A 20,552-nucleotide genomic window follows, 5' to 3' on the forward strand; every position below is an offset into this window, starting at 1 on the left:
TGGCAGATTCTGTAGCATGAGTCAAATGTATCAGAGCTCACTGTTGTTGCCTTTTTTGGGCTTTTGACTGTATAAGTCACTGGCTGTGGCTCCAGCACTGCAGTGAGAACAACTAAGAGGGGCTTCACACTAGACGAGATGTTGCCTCTGCTACCGACCCTCATCAGCCCAGTTTCCCTTTATTTTATCTTTTCTTGGCTTGGGAATAGAAAATGTAATAAAACATTTGTGTAGCTGTGCCATATTTCCCATACATTAATTTATTTGTGGAGGCCCAGCATAGTATCAACATTGATGGCCACATATTGATTTTATACAATGTGGAGCAATGCGGCTTTTGTTGAGCTGTTGTTCAGTGATTTATTTGTCACAAAGTACTTTGCAATTATAATATTTGCAGCTGACTTCCTGCCACAAATCAAATCCAGAGATGCTCCTGTCACCACATAATTGTTAATCAAACATAAATGTATTAATTGTCCCCATTCACCTTTTTCTGTCTGACAGCAGAATAATAATAATTATATGATTATATTATTATCATTTAAGCACTCATAATGTATTTGGGTCAATCAAACAGAACCTCACATCTGGTGCCAAAAGATATAAGCCTTGTTTATGTTCATTAGTGGTTTGCTCCTAACACTTTCAAGCTACCATGTATTAAAAAAACTTACAACATAGGTTTATAAATGAACAGCTGTTAAATGAAAAATAATCGCATGATGTAGGCTGCCATACTTTGGCTCAGTTCTATAGAGCTCAAGTTCAATAAACAACAACAGCAGTGAAAGCAACAAGTAAGTGAGAAAGTCATGATAAAACAACCTGAATGCAAGTTTTGTACATGTTTCTGACAACGGGTAATTTAGAAAATAAGTGTGTGAACCACAGAGTCAGAGATGTAGGCTGTCACAATGACACAAAGTAAAACTGTAGGTCTTAACATGAAGTAAACATGTGATTAACACAGCTGCTTGAAGATTTCTGGCTGCTCCACTGATTTAACACTGATTTAACACTGATTTAACACAACCTGATTACACACACAGTAAAAAAAGTTCACACTGCTGTGATGCCACCACCAGACACTGCATCCAATTTATTTTCGTAATCCTCTACGACAATGTCTGTACTCAACATGTAATAACTTGCTTTGGTTTCATTTCTTTCCCTGTCCAGGCTCTGTCCCTGTTCTCCCCACGTACAAACACAACATACAAAATCTCAGTGCCATTTCAAAAGATGTAAATTTGTTAAAACCAACCGAAACGAGCAACATTTGGCCTTTTGTGTTCAGTATAAACATTTACAGTCACATTTTTGACATTTAGCTGTTGCACTCTCTCATTATAGTGTGTATTGAGGAAGCAGGCAGCAGTTCAACTTGAGCACATTGAATGAATGAATGAGAAAGGGGCTGTAGAGACAGGAGTAGATCATGTGCATGGTTCAGGCTCTGTATTAAACACTATGTTCTACAGCAGAACTTGCCTGCAGCAGTTTGCTCACTGGGGTAAGAATGATCTCCTCATTTTACCACAGTAGGTGATGAAACATATTGAAAGACAACAGGAAGGAATCTGTGTAGTTCCCCCTTCTCTCCTTACAGTGAGTTGTTTTGCACAGGCAATTATGCTCAGAACTGGTTTGGCTGGTGTTTGTAGGTTGTGTTTGGGGGTTAGGGTTATCATTTCCACAGAAATGCCTGAAAGGTTTGTGTTCCCCGCTTAGATTTTCTATTTTATATTATCAATAAAACAATATTGCCAATATATTTATAACATTTAGAATTTTTCACTAAACAGATTTGCATTGTCTGTAAAAACGGTAACAGTCTCTGTGTGCTCTTGCTTCTTCCTCCAGCGTTGTTGGTCCATCAGAAGGCGCGCATGGAGAGGCTGTGGCACGAGTTGGAGATAAAAAAGAAGAAGCTGGAGAAGCTAAAAGAGGAGGTGAACGAGATGGAGAACGACCTGACCAGGAGACGGCTGGAAAGATCCAACTCAGCCTCCCAAATTCCTTCTGTAAGCTCAGTTCACAGATTCTGACAGACAGAAATCAGATGCAGTGTGATATTACCAAGTTGGTTGTCTGCTTCAAAACTGGGATACTTTTTATGGCAAGATGTCGAGGGCCTCTCACCAACATCATTCAATGCCACATTAATCTATTTACAAAACAAGTTTGTAAGGATTTTTGCAGTAAAGGTCTGTGATTAAGAGTCTTCAGACATCTTCTTCATAACTGCAAATAAATGTTTTTCTGGTTATTACCAAGAGATAAATGGAATCTGGGTCACTCCACCACTCTTGTTCACATCCGTGCTGATTACAGGGTCTGTTTATGATTTGGCTGATATCTCTCCACATTTTCAGACTGACAGAGCACACAGTCGAGATCAAATTCACTCCACAGTTCAAACAGCAGCAGCCTCTGCAGCTACTTCAGAGAACATATAATCACAAATTGAACATGTTTTTAATATTTAATGTCTGCTCCGTTTCATCTTGGTCTTAGATTTACAGCCGTGAGTTTGTTGAAACCTCTCTGGTTCAGATGATGTGCTCCTGGCTTTTTGTCGAGTCAGCTGTTTTTGCCAGCTAAAACAGTCTGAGTGAGCAGAGGAAGAGATGGGCTGTGGCAGGTTAATTCGCTGCTGTTGCTGAGCTCAGTAGCTCTTTGGTTTAGTGTTGTTTACTGAGGCGAGCCAGCGCTGGAGAGTGGAGCCGCTCTCCTCCTTGACTCTGTCGTAGATCTGCTCCGCTCTCAGAACCTTGATGTCTTAATGTCTTGTGTCTGAGGACAAACTTTGAGCTTCTGGTGTCCTTCTCTGTCAGATCGAGGAAATGAAGCAGTTGCGATGCAAAAACAGGTTACTGCAGATCGACATCGACTGCCTCACCAAAGAAATTGATCTCCTTCAAACAAGAGGTAAGAATCTGTCTGTCTTTCCTTTCTTTGCAATATAACATTTAATACTGGTATTTTGGAATTTTCTACTGGCATCCAGCTGATGTGCCGGTCTGTTTTGTTTAATAATAAAGTTAACAGTAAGTTATTAAGTGTGACTCTGGACCTGCAGCTGTAGCACATAGGTCAGGCCTGCTCACATCCTCTTGGCACACAGTCATGGTGCTGCCATTGTACTGTAAAGCACCAGTCCTTCCTGAATTGCATCCCTTTCCTGGTTGGTAACAAGGGATTTATTGGTCCCCTGGCAACACTCTGCTGTTGCCACCAGCCAGCTGGTTTACACAGGTGAAGGAAGGTCTGTGGCGACACGAAAAATGGGATTTATGCAGATATCAATTCTGTATCACACTCATCTTGTAAAATGTATATTTTTACAAAGTAGAATTTAGATTTATGGTAAATATAGAGAAGTGATGGATATTGAGGGAATCATCCAGTTGAGGCAAACTCTACTCTCAGCATCTGTGTGGTTTCCACCTTTTCATGAAATGAATGTGTTTACCGCGTGTATTTGTAGATGCATATTTTTTGTATTGCTGTTAAACTCTGCACATGATAATGATTATCTCTAGTCCCCGTCACCGTCCCCTCTGCAGCACAGTGATGATTTGAGTGGACACGTGTGCTCTTACTCCAGGTGTTAACTTTTTGGCACTCTGCTTCCTTCCATCTGCAGGACCACACTTTAATCCCAGTGCAATCCATAACTTCTATGACAACATTGGATTCCTTGGTCCTGTCCAACCCAAACCCAAAGGTACTTTATCTATTGGTAAGTTTAATAAGGTCATCACTCCAAAATGTCCTTGTCGACATTCCTTTCAACCATTTTATTTGATGTATTATTGATCCTATTGATAGATTATAACTAACTACATCATGTAATATCTGTCAGAACTCCAGCTTGCCTTGTTATTAAAGCCACGTTTACAAGACTGGCACTTAAAGAAGGGTTTCTCTGTAAAGCTGATACTACGTACATTTTTGAGGCTACAGTGCCAAATTTGAATAAACAAGCGACCAGCGCTCTGGAGCAGTCAGTGGGGGTGGTACCGTATGCCAACAGTCAATCTGCTGACTCAGTTGAACGTGTCTTCTTCTATGTCCTCAGATAAATTACAGCATTGGTCAGAAACTGGCTGCCTGTGGCCAATAATATGTCTCTCCAGATCATTTTGATTAATTGACTATTTTCATTTCACCATATTGGACTGACACAGACATTCACGAATAAACCGGGTACTGATCTCACTTCCTCTTTAGTAAGTAGTCATCAAAGTAAAAGCACAAGGTTCATATTGTTTCTTAAATGCTTTATATGGACCTGAATTACAAAGCTTTTATTTTGAAAAGTTCTGAACTTGGGTCTGAAGATTATGTTGATTACTTAACAGACCTCTGAAACAGCTGACATGCAATGTATGAAAAAATAAAGCAAGTTAAGTTATTCATTCATTCATTAAGCCACGCACGTGACCAGTAATAAATCAAATTCAGTTTTATTTTATGAAAAACATTGACTATCAACTCTTCATTGCAGATAAATAAAAAGCGCTATATTAATAAAAATAATCTACCATTTACATAATTTATACGTCAATGGCAATTTGGGGTGCAGTATCTTGCCAAACATTGAGGTTAAAAAAAATGGGATGATCCAGCGCAAAGCCAGACCCAAAGAAGAAGAAGCACATGATGAGAAATGTGTTGGTTGCAGCTCTCCATCGATTTTTAACATAAATTGCTACAATTCTCAACAGTTCCTGTGTTCCAACTAAATATTTAACCTGAGTAACGTTAGCAGCCCTCACAGTTAATGTTAGCTGGCTACTTTCAGCCTATGTTAAGTTGTCGTCGATTGTGCACAGGAAAAAACTCTGACGCATTTCAGAGTTGTTGTACAACATTACTTTATAATGCCACAACATGGTTTAATCAAGTAAACGCACACGTGTTTGTCATTAACAACTTTGTGCTGCAAAGTCATGAAACAACAGGTTGTTATGCCAATCACCACGTGTGTTGTAGCTCACAACTTAGTGTTTTGTGTTTCGTGAGAATTGTTCTGAAATAACTCTGTGCTATTGCGTCGGCAATCGAATGATGATTCAATGATTACTTAGAAACTAGTTGCTATGGCTAAAGGTGCCATCAGTTGTCTACTTATAAATGACTTGTTTGACGTTGTCGTCAGTGTTGCTGGTGCAAGGTAGGCCCTTCATTACCGAACAGGTTCTGTAGGTCAGACTCTTTGAACTCTCTGTTGAATGGCATGCCTCTCAATCAGCTGGGTCAGTGTGCTGCTGAAGGGATAGATCAAATCGCTCAATATATAAATGGTTTGCAATGATGATGATTTCATGCTCCCTTGGAAAAGTTTTTTTTAGTTTTTTTTAAATAAAGAAATACACTAACGTATATTGATACATGGCGTTCACTTACTGTTAGGGTATTTGGTATTTTATTTGTAAATACATTTGAATGTGTCTTTGCCCATCCCTGGGTGATGGCAGCAGGATGCCCTATGGGTAGAAAGCAGAGCAGTGGAGGCAGTGGGATGCTCTGAGCAGTGTTTTCTGACTTGACACGTACTGTACACAAACACTGATGCCGACCAAGCACATTTCTTTATGGCAACAGTGTTCCTATTTTATCCTGCACTGACCCTCTTCTTCGTCTCCTCGTTCTTGTCACAGACTCGGGCAGTAAGATCGTGAAGCCCGTAGCAGACCAGGAGGAGGACGAGGGGACGCAGTGGAGCTGCACAGCCTGCACCTTCCTCAACCACCCCGCCCTCAACCGCTGTGAACAGTGCGAGTTCCCGCGGCACTTCTGAGCCAACCAGGCTGCGCCGCGCCGCTATCTCCTCTGCCCACCTGTGTTTCACCAGACAAGAATAGAAAAGGGGCTCCCTCCTTCTCTTTCTTTTTTCCCTACGTGTATGAAAACTGGGACAGAGCGTGGTCTTTGTGCATTGTGCGGCCTCCTTGTTTTATTTTTCTCCTCTTTTCTGTTTCCTCTATAAGGTTTTTGTTGAATGCTGTCCACTGAAGGCTTGACTGGATAGTGTTTACAACTTGTTTTTTTTCCTAAAGGCTGCCAGAGTCGGATGATACCTCACCTCAGAGACTCGGAGTGCGTGGGGTCACTTCCCCCTTTGTTTCTGCTCCACGGGTGACACTTGCGCCCTGGGCTACCTCGCTGCTCCCAATTACAGTATTACGAGCGTGGCCCTGCAGTGTGACGGCACACACACACACACACACACACCACACACACACACACACACACACACACACACACACCAACACACAACACACCCACACACCCAAAACACACGCACACACACCCACACCCAAAAACACACGCACACACACACACACACACACACACACACAACACAGGTGCCAATGTGCCTTTTGCTGAATGAATACATTAGTTTTTCTTCCTTTGTGGTGGCATGACTGGGGGATCGGGAACTTTTCAGCCACCGCTCTCCTTCTGAAGGGCAAACTAACGGACTACTCTTGGACTTTTAAGTTTGTTTGCTGTTTTTCTAGAGGATGTCAAAGGGGGAACAAAAACATGCCTCTTGTCCTGCCCCTTCAGTTTCCTTCTTCTGTCTCTTCAGTCATGAGTTATTGAAAAAAGAAATTAAGTTGCATGCTTTGTGTACAGTACACGGAGGCAGAAACTCCCCATGAGCTTTTTACTGTACATAATTTAGAATGTGCCTTAAAAGCCTTCTTCCTCACACTATGAATCACTTGTATTTCCTGTAAGTATAGCTTTATAGACTTTATTAACTTTTTTTGTCTTGTTATGTTTCCCTCTTTCAAATCAATAAGCACCGTGCTCCCTTTTTAAGCTTTTTACTTGATATCTGTGAGAGTTGAAGCCTTGCAGAAGGAGAGGAACAGAGCAGTCATCATGAAGCTACGCCTGCCAGGTCCGTTCATCGCTCGTGAAAATGCTGAGTTCCCTGTGTACGATCTGCAGATGCAGCAAAGTGGAAGGCCATGGAGGAGTCTTTATTTTTTTTTATTTTTTTTTTTTTTATTTTCTTCAGGACACCAAATATGTTCAGGACTGTCGGGGAGGGAATGGGACAAAAAGCAAATTACAAACTGCCATTTTATCTGACAACTGGAATGTAGGTTTAATGTTTGGGGACGAGGACACCTCAGTGCAAAGAGACTTTCATTTTCAAGTAGAATCATGGTTTCACTGCAGAGTAATGTCATAGTGCTCCTGGAACAGCTGATTGGATGAAAAGTGTCCATGTTGCTGGGCACCTGAATTGGGTTTCTGTGAGGTCTACAGATCAGTGAATGTGTTTCTGTTTAAATTGTTCCTATAACACAGAAATATACATATAAGTCCAACATGTCGCCGTTTTTGCAGACAAGGCAAAAAAATAAACAAAAAACAAGACCTCATGTTTTTAGCAAAATATAAGCACTACGTTACTGTCCACTTAGTATACTCTTCCTTTTATTTGGCTCCATTCATCCTCCTAAGTGTGTATTGACAAAGGGGGGTCCTAAAGTTTCCTTATTATCATTAACTTACCTTAACTGTGGAGTAGTTACCTTTTTTCCACCTTTGTGAAATGCCTTGCATTAGTGCCTTTATTCAATTTGTATTGATAATCTATTTTGTCACATCCAAGTGCCATTTTTAAAACCAAACCCTTACTATTGTATAAACCCATTTAAGAGTAGAAGATGAATTATTGTCTCTTAAGCACTTACATCAAACCTTTTCCTTTTTCCAAACCAAAGAAACCAGTTTTCAGCTTTATCTGCACCTTGGTGTGAAGAGGCAGTTTATTCATGTTTTATTAAATGGAAAAAATCATTTGGATATCTAAAGTGTTTTTTTTTTTTTTGAACATTTGATTTTAGCTGGGAAAACTTTCTTTGTAACGGATAAGTTATTTGTAAAAATGATAAAAAAAAATCTATTCTGAATGTTTGCGTGTCTTTGTGATGCTCCACTCAGATTATTATTATTATGTCTGGTATATTATTTTATCCACTAGATGGCAGAACAAAGGTAGGCTCATGACAGATATTACCACTTACCACCAGCTAAGACTGTCATGGACAGATATTAATAGGTCAAGATTTTACATATTTAACAACATTTCATAATATTTTATGTTTTACACTGATATTTTGCAACTTGTCAATAAGTTGGGTGATGTCATCTGTGGAGGAACTTGACGTCATCAGGTTTCTTTTGGTATTGAAACAAACATAATTGTGGAGCTGTGAAAAGTTATCAGGTGAGTCAAATGTGTATGTGCGTGCGACAGAGAGAATCCATAGATTAATACATATCTGCACTTTTGATGATGAAAGTTAAAGACAAACACTGGTCCAATCTCATGGTCATATAAGCATGAGAAGGATGCCAGTGCTCTGAGAAAAGGTAGAGTAGATCGAGTAATGAATGTGTTCTATCATCATTAGTTTTAAATTCATTTTATCCATTTTTAAAATATTTTATGGATCTTTTGGGGAAAAAATCAGTGAAATGTGGTGCAGCTCCAAATAAACATCTGGATCTAGTGAATTTGAATGTGGTCTCAAAGGGGGGACTGTTTGGAGGTATGTGCTGGACTGAGTGCCCCTGTAGTTGTCCACTGAATTCATTAGCCCGGTCACCAGGTGGAAATAACTGTCGAGGAGTCTGCAGGTCCAGGCCCTGAGGCTGAGATACCACTTGCTAGATGGCTGCAGCTGAAACGGGCTCTGCCTCGGTGGCCGGGGTCTTAAATAATGCCAAGGCTTTACTGATATATTGTTCTGGATGGAGGAGAGATTCCATCCACTGATATTCTGGATTGTCTGCACAACTCTCAATATCTCTTGGTCTTTTTACAACTTAATAAACTGTGTGAGTTTGTGGTGCATTCAGGATTTGATGGTTTCTAATTTGTCCCTTGTAAGTTCCCCCCAGTTTCTGGTCATATGTTAAGAGCTACATCCCTTTGAATCCAAAAACCAGTCACACAGGATTGAAAGCTGCCTCTCTGAGAGCAGGTTTGTGGCAGCTAACCTCGAAGCTTTTAACCACTAGAGAGCAGTGCAGCAGCGTGACTCAGTTACACAGTACACGTCAAGAAGCATGTGGACACTATATGACTGTTTCACATCCCAAGTGATTTAGTGCTTTTATTTCACAGGCACAAAAAACCCGGCACAGGTGGATGACATTCTTTACAGAAGTACAGAATATAGCATTCCTCACTTTGAGGCAACATGAGAACAACAACACATGCTGCTTTAATCGAACATTTGTCTGGGCTACAATACGTAGCATGTATGGAGCTTAGTGCATTGCACTTGTACACAGGGATAAAGAAAATGTATTCTGTCTGCTACAATTTCACGACTTCCATTCTTAATGCTTTGAATAAAGGGGAAGTTTGTTCAGGGAGGAGTATGAATTCTCATAATATAAATTCACAGTCACTTTAAGAAGAGTAAAACACTCTTTGTTTTCACTTTGCTTGTGAGATGACAAAATTCAACGTGGGCTCAATTTCAGTAAAAAAAAACAACAGTCTCTGTATCTCAGAGGGAGAAGTGGCTGGTCCTGTAGCTCTGGATGAGAGGAATCAGTTCGGACATGTCTGAGATTTCTGGGTAAGCATTCATGACCTGCTCCACTGTGCTCTGGGGGAAGAGGGTGCTCAGCTGGCTCCTCAGGGCCTTCCTCTGCTTGCTGCATGGACTCTTGTCCCGGCCGTTGACCTGGGCGTCAGGAAGGCTGCCCTGCCCCCATGGGTCTCTGGGCACGGTGTGAGTCTGTCTGTTGGAGGGCTGCCTGAAGTACTGCTTCTCAGGAACATGGCTGGAACATTCTCCGTTATGTGGAGGCAGAGATGGGCAGGAGGACCATGTTGTGTGTTGCTGCTGCTGGTGGTGGTGGGGGGACATCCTGGTCTGCTGGTGATGCCAGCTGTACTGGCTGCACACAGGATGCATGCAGGTCAGCGAGCAGCTTTGATGAGGGTGGTAACAACCCCCGCTCAGACAGGGCCTGTGGGTGTTCCCGCTGTATGACCCTGACAGGGAGAAGTCATCGTGGCCCAGGCTGCAGCTGGCCACTCCACTGCTGTAGCTGTGGGGAGGGAGCTCCATGCTGTAGGGCACATCATGGGTGTAAAGCCTGGACATGGAGCTGGACATGGAGTTCTCCATGGAGCAGAAGGCTTCGTCCACGTCTAGGCTTGGACAGAGGTGGAGGCTCCTCTGGCTGCTGGAGTCTCTCTGATGGATGAACTGCTCACTGGGTGAAGCCCTGTGTGACTGCTCCTCTGTGCTCGGGAGCGGGGGTGTGGACGAGCTGTACCCGTGCTCCGGCTCATACAAAGGAGGGAAGAAGTGTGTGTCCTGCAGGCTCGGTTTGGGTGAGAAGTTCTTGGCTCTGTCTCTCAGCGCCCTCAGCTCATCGGCCACCGGCAGCTGTGATTGGTTGACCCTCTCTGGGTGGTAGAACTTGCACTTCACTCCATAAGTACACTTCTTTCCTGTAAGAAAGAAACAAGTTCTTTACAGACGTTTGAAACTATAGCACAACATCATCATTTAACTTCCTGGAGAAAATGATGTGTGTGTGTGTGTGCTGCCTTACTGCACACTGCCTTACAAACAAATTAGCTGTGGCTCTGACATAAGAACAATGAAACTGATTCTGCTCTTCTGTTTGGCTCCTGTCCCGACAGTGAGGGACAGGTGTGTCTGTTGACTGACACACCTCAGATAATCTCACAGTCCCTCCATAACGTCCATGTGCTCCAGCTCAGAGTCACAATGGGTCCATTCTTCCTTGGTCTTCCAATGAGGAAATACAGTGTGAGTTAAAAAAAAATTGTTACCATCTAGAATGTGAACAAGATTGTGTTGTGTTGAAATCACACAGTGAAGGCAGATTTCCCTTTTAAGAGGAGTCTACTAATAGCACAGGGGCAGAGATGTTTTTCTCTCACAGTTTGGAGCACAGCTTTAATTTTCACCTGCCTGTTGTAAAAGTCAAACCTCCAGTTGGGGCGATGTTTGGGGACTTCCTCTATGTGCTGAGAATGTTCCAGTCTTGTGAAATGTTTTCTAAACCAGCCGGAAGCTTCAAATATTACACTGAATCTGTCCTGCACCTCTCACACCAGTTACCCACACAGACATGGAGCTTCCTGCAGACTCATCATGACGCACAGGGTTGATGTTTCATAGGCTGCACTGTTTTCATATCTCTCTTATGTCCTGGTGACTGGTTCTTGAGAGAACAAGCAAGTGGAACCTGAGCAGTGCTGCCTGTTATGTGCTGCGAGAGAAATGTGAACCAACCGTATGGACAGTGCTGCAGCTTGTTGTCTGGGGTCTTGGGCTTCTTCTGTAGAAAGTCATCAATGGTGGGACCGTTTCTGCCCAGAGGATCGTATGGAGGCATGAACCTGCGGCAGCACAGAGACACAGTTAGGATCAAGTCACATTGATATTGGGGACAAAATCCACTTTTATACAAATGATGAAGGGCCCCGTTTTAATCTCCCTCCTGAAGCATCCCTCTTACTTGTCGTTGGCGAAGGTGTACATCAGCAGCCTCTCCTCTATAAACTTCTTCCACTCGGGATTCTCTGTCTGCAGGTCACGGTAGTTGTCATTGGACACGATAATGCCGTCTGAGTCAAAGGCCAGCTTGACAATGAAGCGATCATCGTAGCAGACCACCCTCTTTCCGTTTACGCAGCGAGACGGTGTGTAGACTAGGATCTTCCTTCTCTCCAGCTCATGGAGGATGTGCTGACCTATGACACAGATGACAACAGTCTAGTTTATTTTCAAGCTCGTCTCCCTCCTCATACACCAGCTTCATTTATTCAGACATGTTGCCTCTGATCATGATCCAGCACACTTATGAGAGACAGGTATGTTGAAGGCTCCTTATAACGTTACAATAATAAATTGGTGGCTCACGAGTTAGAGCGGTCATCTTCTAACCAGAAGGTTGTAGGTTCGATCCCAGTCTTCCCACTGCACTTTATAAATGTGTGTGTGAATGGGTGAATGTAAAAACTGAAGAAAAGCCCTATATAAATACAGACCATTCACCATTTAAAAAGAAAAAGTCTGCCTGAAGGCAGGTACACAAAGGTTGAGCACCCTGATAGTATAATATGCAGCACACGTGTGTGTTGCTGCAACAGCAAAATACTATATATTCATATGTCTTTAATTTCATTTATCAATCTTTTTCAAATATTTCCTCTGTAAAACATTTTTGAAAAATGTTTTGTCCATGAAAAAAGAAGAATGAATGAATGAATTATCCATTTATCTTGTTTTATGGCCGTCCCTTTGCTGAGGCTCACAATCACGTTTTTTCTTTTTAAACTAAAGACAAATAAATGTGAAATATTTGTCATAGTTTTTCTGGGTAAGATCATTGGAAGGTTAATATAAGACCGCGTCATGCACCTCAGGACCATGTTCTATAACCACAAGATAACAGCAAACACAGCTGTGAAAACAAAGTCACGGCCTCCGTGAATAATGGCTGACGGTTCACTCATTTTGATCTTGGTGGTAAATATCAAGCTTGGTATTAAGTTTCAAATGCTCACTGAAAATGTCCCTGCAGACAAACAGCCACGCACAGAGACAGGTGAGCTCACGTTGCAGCACATATGAGTTCCTGTCTTTATGGCTTTATCCTTGTTTTGATAGTGAGCTTTACATAAAATGTGTGAAACTGTATTTGGCACGAATGGTGGTTCCTTGTGAACTGCTCATAATCGCTTTCAGGAAATAAAGAAGTTATTTTTGGCGGCTGTCAGTCTAAACTGGCTCGAGCTGCCAAACAAAGAACAGGCAGGAAAGAGGGATGGAAATTTACCAGCAACTATCAGTTGCATGTCAGAGAAGTATTTAACATGTCAGAACACTTGTGAAGAATATCTGATTTCCTTGATTTTGTTTCCGTGATAGTTCCAGTTAATGTCGACACTGTCCTGACAAGCTCTTGGAAACGAACTCAGTGTTATGGCCTCCACTTCTGCAGGTTGTTGTTTTTCTTTAATGAATGTACTTGTTTTGCTGAGTGTAAAATGCCTCATTTCCTGTGTGACTTGTTCCCCCGGAAAGTGCAGCTGTTTACAGGCACTTCAAATTCACAGTGTGACAGCTTCACTTCAGAGGCTGCACCATTTATGTTAACTTGGAATTTCCTGAGAGAAGCAAAGCTGATATTTTCAAGAATAATATTAGTGGTGTGAAGTGGCTGGTGGATTTGTCTGACTGACGGACTAAGAAACATCATAACAATGCTTCTTCCTCCAAAGGTCTTTGTTTCAGAATAGTTTTTCTTAAAATTTAAAATAGTTCTTCCTAAATAGTTTTTCAAGCTGCACTTCAAGATATTTATTATTCCTATTATTAATATTGTGAAAATATTATGGTTTACCTGCAATGGGAAATGGTAGTAGCAAACCCTTCAGCTCTATTTTAGTATCTTTAGTATCTCTTAGCCCATTGCTCTCATCAGCCCCTTTCAGGCAGCAGCAGACAGATGTTTCCAGCTCAGAGCTCTGACACAGCCTGTGTACAACATCTGCACAGCACCACACATCAGGCAGACAAAGCAGGCAATGAGCTGGGGAACATGGAGCAGCTACAGACGCAGCAGAGACCAAAGCAGAGCTACAAGGAGAGGACATATTGGCCTCAAATGTGACAGATGGACTGACACGCAACTCCACAGGACACTGATGATTCTCTCTGTCGCCCAGATGTATTTAAAAAATGTAAAAAGAAAAAAAGAATTGTGTTTATGTATGTAAATATGAAGGTTATTGTGTGGCGCTACTTCCTCAAGAAAGACTTTCTGGCACTAACCGCATGTCATGTTCTAGGACAATTATGACATCACAACTGGGTGAGGTGACAGTTGAGACAAATATAACTCTTCAACCAGGCGTCATTATCATCTGAACTCAAAGGGTGCCAACTGGATCACGTGACCATACCTGTGATGGGTGCATCTGGTCGCGGCTGTTCCTTCCTCCACAGAGGAACGAACACCGTGATGTCCCGGAGCCCTTTGTCCCAGAACCAGCTCACTGCCAGCTGGAGACCCTGACACGAAAACACCTTCTTGTCACCATGGCTGCAGGGAAACAGAAACCAGATTTTTTTAAAAAACAAAAACTACTTCTTCTTTTTTGCTTCTGTACACATTGTGCACACACACACACACACTTTGTTGAGGAAGTAGATTTATCACGAGGCACATGTATGAGTAACTTGGCACAGAACAGAACCTGTTCACGTTCACATGGCCTCAAGAAGTGATTCTCATTAATCCTAAAACTGAAAAGAACTATGTATAAATAAAATGAATCAATAAATCAATGTGCTTTACCAAAACCAGTGGAAACCTTTCTAAATACAGTAAAGGAAAATAAGCAGATTCTCACACAAAATCTCAAGGTCATTGTCATTTCCCATTGTCAGTTCACAGTTGAAATAGGGAGAAAGATGACAAAGAGGAATTCTTCATTGTCCTACTGCGCACACACACTGACACACACTCACTAATTGGATGTTATCAGGAGGAATACATCAGTCCTCAAAGGTCCTTAAAGCTTTGAATTACTTTTGTAAGAATCCGATTAAAGAGTTTTTTTAAATGTCCCGAGGGAAATGTTCTGATTGGTGTTTGATACAGTAGCAGTTTGACAAGTTTCTTTCATGTGACAGGATCATGAGCAGAAAAAAAGCCTCAATACTAATTTTGATTCCTGAACTGAGCCGTTTCTTAAAACTAAACCATGGCTGTTTCAAAGTTAAGGGAATAGCGTGGGAAGCCTGGCCCCCTTGTACTTGGATCATCTCTGTCTCATCTGCTTTCAGTTCACTGCAGCTCAGTTGGTGCAACCTAACAACCAGTTGTTGTCTTCAGTCCACACACGTTTTTCTTTCTTCTGCCAGTTTACCTCTTGAGTACATTCCAGTAATATGTGTGCGTGTGGATGTGTTTGTGTGCTTCAGTGCGTGTGTGTGCAGGCCTATGTGTGCGCCTGTGGGGGTTTCCCTTCTTTCCATCAGCAGGAAGTGGTGAGAGACTTTGCATTTGCATGTGACAGGTACCAGAGCTAAGCATGAGATAGTTCGTAGTGAATCTATCTGTCTTGCATAACTTTACAGGTTGCATGAAAAAGTTTCCTTTGAATGGTATTTACATCGCAGCCTGGAGCTTGTTCCCAAATATAACCCATAATGTGACAGCGTTGTACATACAGCCTTTTGCAACTGGTTTATGTAGAGACTTGTTTCATCAGTGGACAAACCAGCTGAGAGTGGGACACGTGTCTGCAGCTGTACCCTGATGGAAACTAAGAGCCCTGCATTTAAACAAAATCTCAATTTACCAAGTATTAGTGTTAAATGTTTCATATCTGCCTCATCGGTAAATGTTCTTGCCCAGTAAATATAATGCTGACATATCTTATTCCTTACAAAGTTGACTAATATGACATGTTGTTGCTTCACCCAACTTCCATTTCATTTCTAATTTATGATCACATGACTTCCTACTGTCATTTTTCACAATACAATATTAAAAAAGTAGCATTGCCTGCTTGGGGTACGTAGCACTGCTGTAATGTGTGGCTCACCAGCTGGTCTCTAACTGGGGGGGGGGGTGCTGCTTAGTGCCGTGCAGGTGGTGCATAGTGGCTTTATCAGAGATGTCTGCTGCTGCTGGACACGTGGATGAGACCCCTTATGTGAAAACTGTTCTGTGCATGTGAGAGACAGATTCTGAGAAACCTTGGTTTGGGTTTGGGAACTGCAAATTGATCAAAGAAAGCCAGTAAAAGGAGGTTGAGATTTTGAATTATTATCACACCCTCCATTAAGTTAGTAGTTTGAGCCAACTTCCTTGTTACTGGATTTAGGTCAGGTAACCCTGGCGACTGTGAGATCATATGAAGTCGGAACTTCAGCGGTGTTACACCTTTTCAAGTCAAGGTAGTTAAACAAAACCAGCTGGAATCCAATGTGAAAAAAAAGAATGAACATTTCTTGAACAGAGTAGACAAAACCAGAAGAACATAGCAAACACACATTGTGTTTTCACTTCCCCCATCTTAAAGAGGAAGTGGGGTGTGATCGCATCAAGATTTGATGCAATTGGAGAGGCTTAAGTACAAACAAATGCCTGTTCTTTCATTCAACTACATCCTTTTATTTGAAGGCTATTCAAATATCATTTTATTGATTGACTGATTTAATTAACGTATCATCTTTGCTCAAACCTCAAGAAAGTAAAAATAAAATGTATTTTTGTCCCACGAACGACAAGTCAGTGAGACCGAGATGGAAACTAACAGTAACATTTACTCAAGAACTACAAGTAGGGACAACGTTTACGTTAAATGTACTTTACCTGAGCACTTTCACTTTATGTTACTCTTTATGTGACTTGTACTTTTCAAACATGATGAATAAATGACATGGATTATATTTTTCAACAACATGTAAAGTTGTTTTAATCAGCTGCACTTTTACAAGACTTAAAATATAGCTGTTTAAATAAGTGGTCTGTATTTATACAGAGCTTTTCTAGTCTTGATGACCACTCAAAGCTCTTTACAGAACAGTTTTGCCATTCACCGATTCACACACACATTCATACAGTGCATCCATGTGCAGCACTTTCTCTTTCACGTATCACTCACTGTCGGCACTATCAGGGGCAGTTTAGGGTTCAATATCTTGCCCAAGGACACTTTGGCAGTGTTATGGGGATTGAACCGCTGAGCTTCCAGTTAGTGGAAGACCCAATGTACCTCTTGAACTACAGCCTCCCCAAGGCAGCAATTATTATTATAACAATATTACAATAATGATGAAGACTGAAATGGACCAGTCTGCCCAACAAGTACTTTTGATAATTTAGGTACATTTTACTAATAATATGTCTGTAAAAAGATCTAAATTCAAATAGTGTTTACAACGTGGCAGTTGAATTCAAACACACAGGCTGAGATGTAAGACAAGTGCTGTTAATGAAAGATGAGGGGACTCACCTCATGGCCACATTGCTTCCGTCGATAACCACAGGTCTGAAGCCAGCTGCTGGCTCTCGGTCTGCTCCGGGTCTGGGCTGACTGGGACTGGGGCTGCAGCCTCTGGACACCAGCTTGGGACTGTTGGGGTCACTTATTTCGTTGTAAGTGCGAGTCTGGCAGGTCTTTATCAGCTCCTCCAAGATGTCATTGGTCTGGGCATCATGGTGGAGGCTCTCCAGGACCCTCAGGATGTCAGTGTGAGAGTATCCTAACTTGAGAAATCGCTCCACTTTGGCATGCTGCTGCTGGTGGTCCATCGTGAACACTGAGTCAGAGTGTGTCTTTCCTCTCCTCTGTCTTGTAGGGACTGTTTATCAGGGGAATCCTCCTCGCCTCCTTATTCTGGCTCATCCGTGTCGCCACAGTGACAGACTGTGTTTTGGAACAATTGACAGGTGCCAGAAGGAGACCTCTGTCACTGTAAACACAGGAAGCAAAGCTGTGGTCTCACAGGAGTTTTCAGACAAATCAATTGTGGGTTTGCTCCTGCTGACAGAATCTGCTCTGCTTACCACAACCTCATGACTGTTAACGCAAGAGCAAGCAGCGACTGACGTCATGTTGGTTAAGAAAGCCCCCGTCACACACAGCAGAGGAGGAAGCTGAGGGTCTGCAGTGATACTCTGCTCTTATTGTATTTGAGTTATTTTAGCTCAGTTACCAAAATAAACATTCATGAGTGGAACCGATGTGAGTGAGAGTGTGGGTATGTCACCCACACCCAAAATCAAACAGGTCTGGAAACCCCCTGAACTTCATGGCCATAGAGAGATCACACTGATTTATCTGAAGGTCTAAACTGTTGAATTCTTTTTACTTTTCCTCCCACGAGCAGTTATTCTTAGTGCAACACTTTGACACAACACCTGAGACCATGAAACACAGAAAATGAGAAGACCAGTCGATTTAAAGGGACTTAAATTCACGATCACCCCGAAGTGACCTCCCCCATTGTTTCAAGCACTTCCCTTTGTCGAGTCGTTTTGATGGATGATTAGCATTCGCTGCTTTTGATGTGTGTCAACTTGACATTTGAAGAATGAGGAAAAAGAAAGACATGACGCAAAGTATGTCAGAGTTTCTTTACCCGCCTTAATCAATCAATCAATTTGACTTTAAACCACGTCGTAAAACAGACCTCACAGTTACAAGTGTTTTTATCTGACACATTGTGCCTCTGCAGGGGGCTTTGCTGAAGACTGGCTTTCTACAACCTGCACCAAACCACATCCTCTGCTGCTGAGTTAACGCTCAGTTCATTTACAAGTTCCCACTCACTTTTTGCTTCTCACATGTCCAAACTCCAACAACCTTTGCTCTTTGCAGTGCTGTTCACACATGTCAGCGCACCACTATCACCCTGACACCTACTAGTTTCTTGCAATCAGAGACATGACAAGTCTTAACAAGACACCGCTACAGGCTGTGGCTGAGGATTCGTGTTTAACACAAGAGCAGGGCTACACTGTCACATGACTCAAATGTTCTCTTCTTATTTTGTACTTACACATTCAGCGCGCCGTGGATTTGGAGCGCGAGTCCCTCTTGGAAATTCGGGTGTTGTGTGTGTGAGAGCTGCACACAGTCAGTCAGTCATTCAGGTCAGCTGCTCTGACAGACACACTGGGTCTGTGTGAAGCTGCTCTTATTACTCAGAGGAGGAAGTGAGGTGCTCGCTGCTGAGAAAAAAGGTCTGTGTGACCAGCAAGGAAGAGACACTGTAAATATGTGATGCACTTCCTCGTCAGTAGGCTGCCTGACCTGGAACCTGAGAGATTAACTTTCCCCCTGCTCTCGTAGTGTGGTGTGGTGAAATCTATGCTGATTGAATGTCTCTGACAAAGCAGTGAAGAGCACCAGGAAGCCAGCTGAGGGTTTTATTAGTCATTCAGGCTTTTCATTCGAATTCTATTTACCATGTCAAATGTGTGTGTTGTAGGAGCTGCTGCCTGTCATGACATTTCAGTAGAATGTCATAGAGGAAATTCAAGTGAACCTCAATGTTTTGGGAATTATGTTTATTCCGTTTCTACAAGAGGGTCCAAAGAGTTCAAAGGCTGAAACTGGGCTAAACAGGGTCTGTCAACCATTGATGAGCCTGAAGAGTCCTGCATACGGTAACCTGATGTAAAACTGCCAATTCTGGTTTTAACACTTGAGAGGTTTTGTACAGAGGAGATTGCTGGCAGGTGGAGTCAGAGCCTCCTTTCCCCTTTAGCTAGCCTTATGTTAGCTATGCAAGCTGCTGGCTGTAGCCTGATATTTGGCTGCACTGAGCGTGGTCCAGTGCTACACCCCTGAATGTCCGTGCATGAGTAACAGAATTATGTTCATGAACTTTACACCATGGGCCACCCAGGTGCAGCATGACTGACTGACGTTCCACAAAATGCCACTATCAGTTTCTTTTTGATGGACAGAAGTGCAATAGAAGGCGCGTGTAACTGAGAACATCAGCAAATTAACAGGATTTACAGCATTGATTTAGAAGAAAACAGTTTGTAACATAATGGAAACGTATTTATACATAAGAAAATGAAGGGAGCAGCGATCACAAACATATTGAGTATGTTTTGTAATCAGTTGTTAGTAATCATAGTCCTCGATCAGGGTCCACCTCAATCAGGGTCCACCTCGATCAGGATCCACCACCACAATCAGATGCCATCCACATACAGTACATCATGGCCTGATTGTAATTCCGTAGTTATCAGGCTCCAGCAGGACGTCGTGAAAGACTCTGCTGCTTGTCAAAATGCTGCAGCACGTGCAAAGAGACCACATTTCTCCTGTATTAGCTTCACTAAACTACACTGGCTTTAAACCTAGAATAGAATTACAAATTCTCCTCCTCACCCACAAGGCCCTTATTTATATGACACCATTTTACCTCAAAGACCTCATAGTACCATATCAACCCACTAGAGCACTGCGCTCCCAGAACTCCGGCTTACTTTCTGGTTAGTGGACAGCAGGCTCAACATCCTGAGCCACATATCTTTATGATTATTATTCTATGGGGAATACAATGTACCATCATGGTCTGTTTCAGGTTTTACAGGCTGTTCCAACATGACTTCATGACATAAATATTCTCAAAGCTACAAGGTGAGGTCTAATTCAACCAAAGAGATACAGTTTAACATTCACAGCATTGGAAAGCAACAGAGTTATATTAAAATAAGCAGAAATTAAAATCCTGTTAGCTGTCCTTCCAATGAGTGAGGACTGCTGTCACTCACTCTTACAGTCCTCACTCAAACAACGTGCAGCTGAAAGAACAGAGCTCAGGACGGCTAAAAATAGCTCAGCAGGAAACCTCAGAGTTTATAAGAATGCAAGTCAATGTTCCTTTGACAATTATAGACAAAATATTCATAACATTGGTCGTGTCGTGATGTTGTGATGTTTTTGTCAGGACTAGTAAGGGTAA

General features: G+C 42.2%; 2 protein-coding genes across 5 annotated transcripts in view; one reads left to right on the plus strand and one right to left on the minus strand.

Annotated features, from left to right (window-relative positions):
• Positions 1-6,246, plus strand: part of tab2 (TGF-beta activated kinase 1 (MAP3K7) binding protein 2) — a 46,179-nt gene extending 39,933 nt beyond the window's left edge. For 3 of the 4 annotated variants that reach the window (XM_034580458.1, XM_034580457.1, XM_034580459.1), the window contains exons 4-7: positions 1,867-2,027; positions 2,841-2,934; positions 3,653-3,748; positions 5,673-6,246. In XM_034580458.1, coding sequence (XP_034436349.1) covers positions 1,867-2,027; positions 2,841-2,934; positions 3,653-3,748; positions 5,673-5,812 — 491 coding nt within the window. In that variant the 3' untranslated portion in view covers positions 5,813-6,246. The remainder of the gene's footprint in view (positions 1-1,866; positions 2,028-2,840; positions 2,935-3,652; positions 3,749-5,672) is intronic. The other variant, XM_034580460.1, reaches the window with a different exon arrangement.
• Positions 6,247-9,133: 2,887 nt separating this feature from the next.
• Positions 9,134-17,657, minus strand: LOC117758626 (probable ribonuclease ZC3H12D). The gene is given in 7 exon segments (XM_034580461.1): positions 9,134-10,519; positions 11,334-11,440; positions 11,560-11,794; positions 14,012-14,151; positions 17,078-17,401; positions 17,403-17,537; positions 17,632-17,657. Coding segments are annotated over 7 exon segments (1,911 nt in total). The 5' UTR covers positions 17,643-17,657; the 3' UTR covers positions 9,134-9,560.
• Between the last annotated feature and the right edge of the window lie 2,895 nt (positions 17,658-20,552).

This window comes from Hippoglossus hippoglossus, chromosome 24, assembly GCF_009819705.1.
Source record: "Hippoglossus hippoglossus isolate fHipHip1 chromosome 24, fHipHip1.pri, whole genome shotgun sequence".
Taxonomy (NCBI): domain Eukaryota; kingdom Metazoa; phylum Chordata; class Actinopteri; order Pleuronectiformes; family Pleuronectidae; genus Hippoglossus; species Hippoglossus hippoglossus.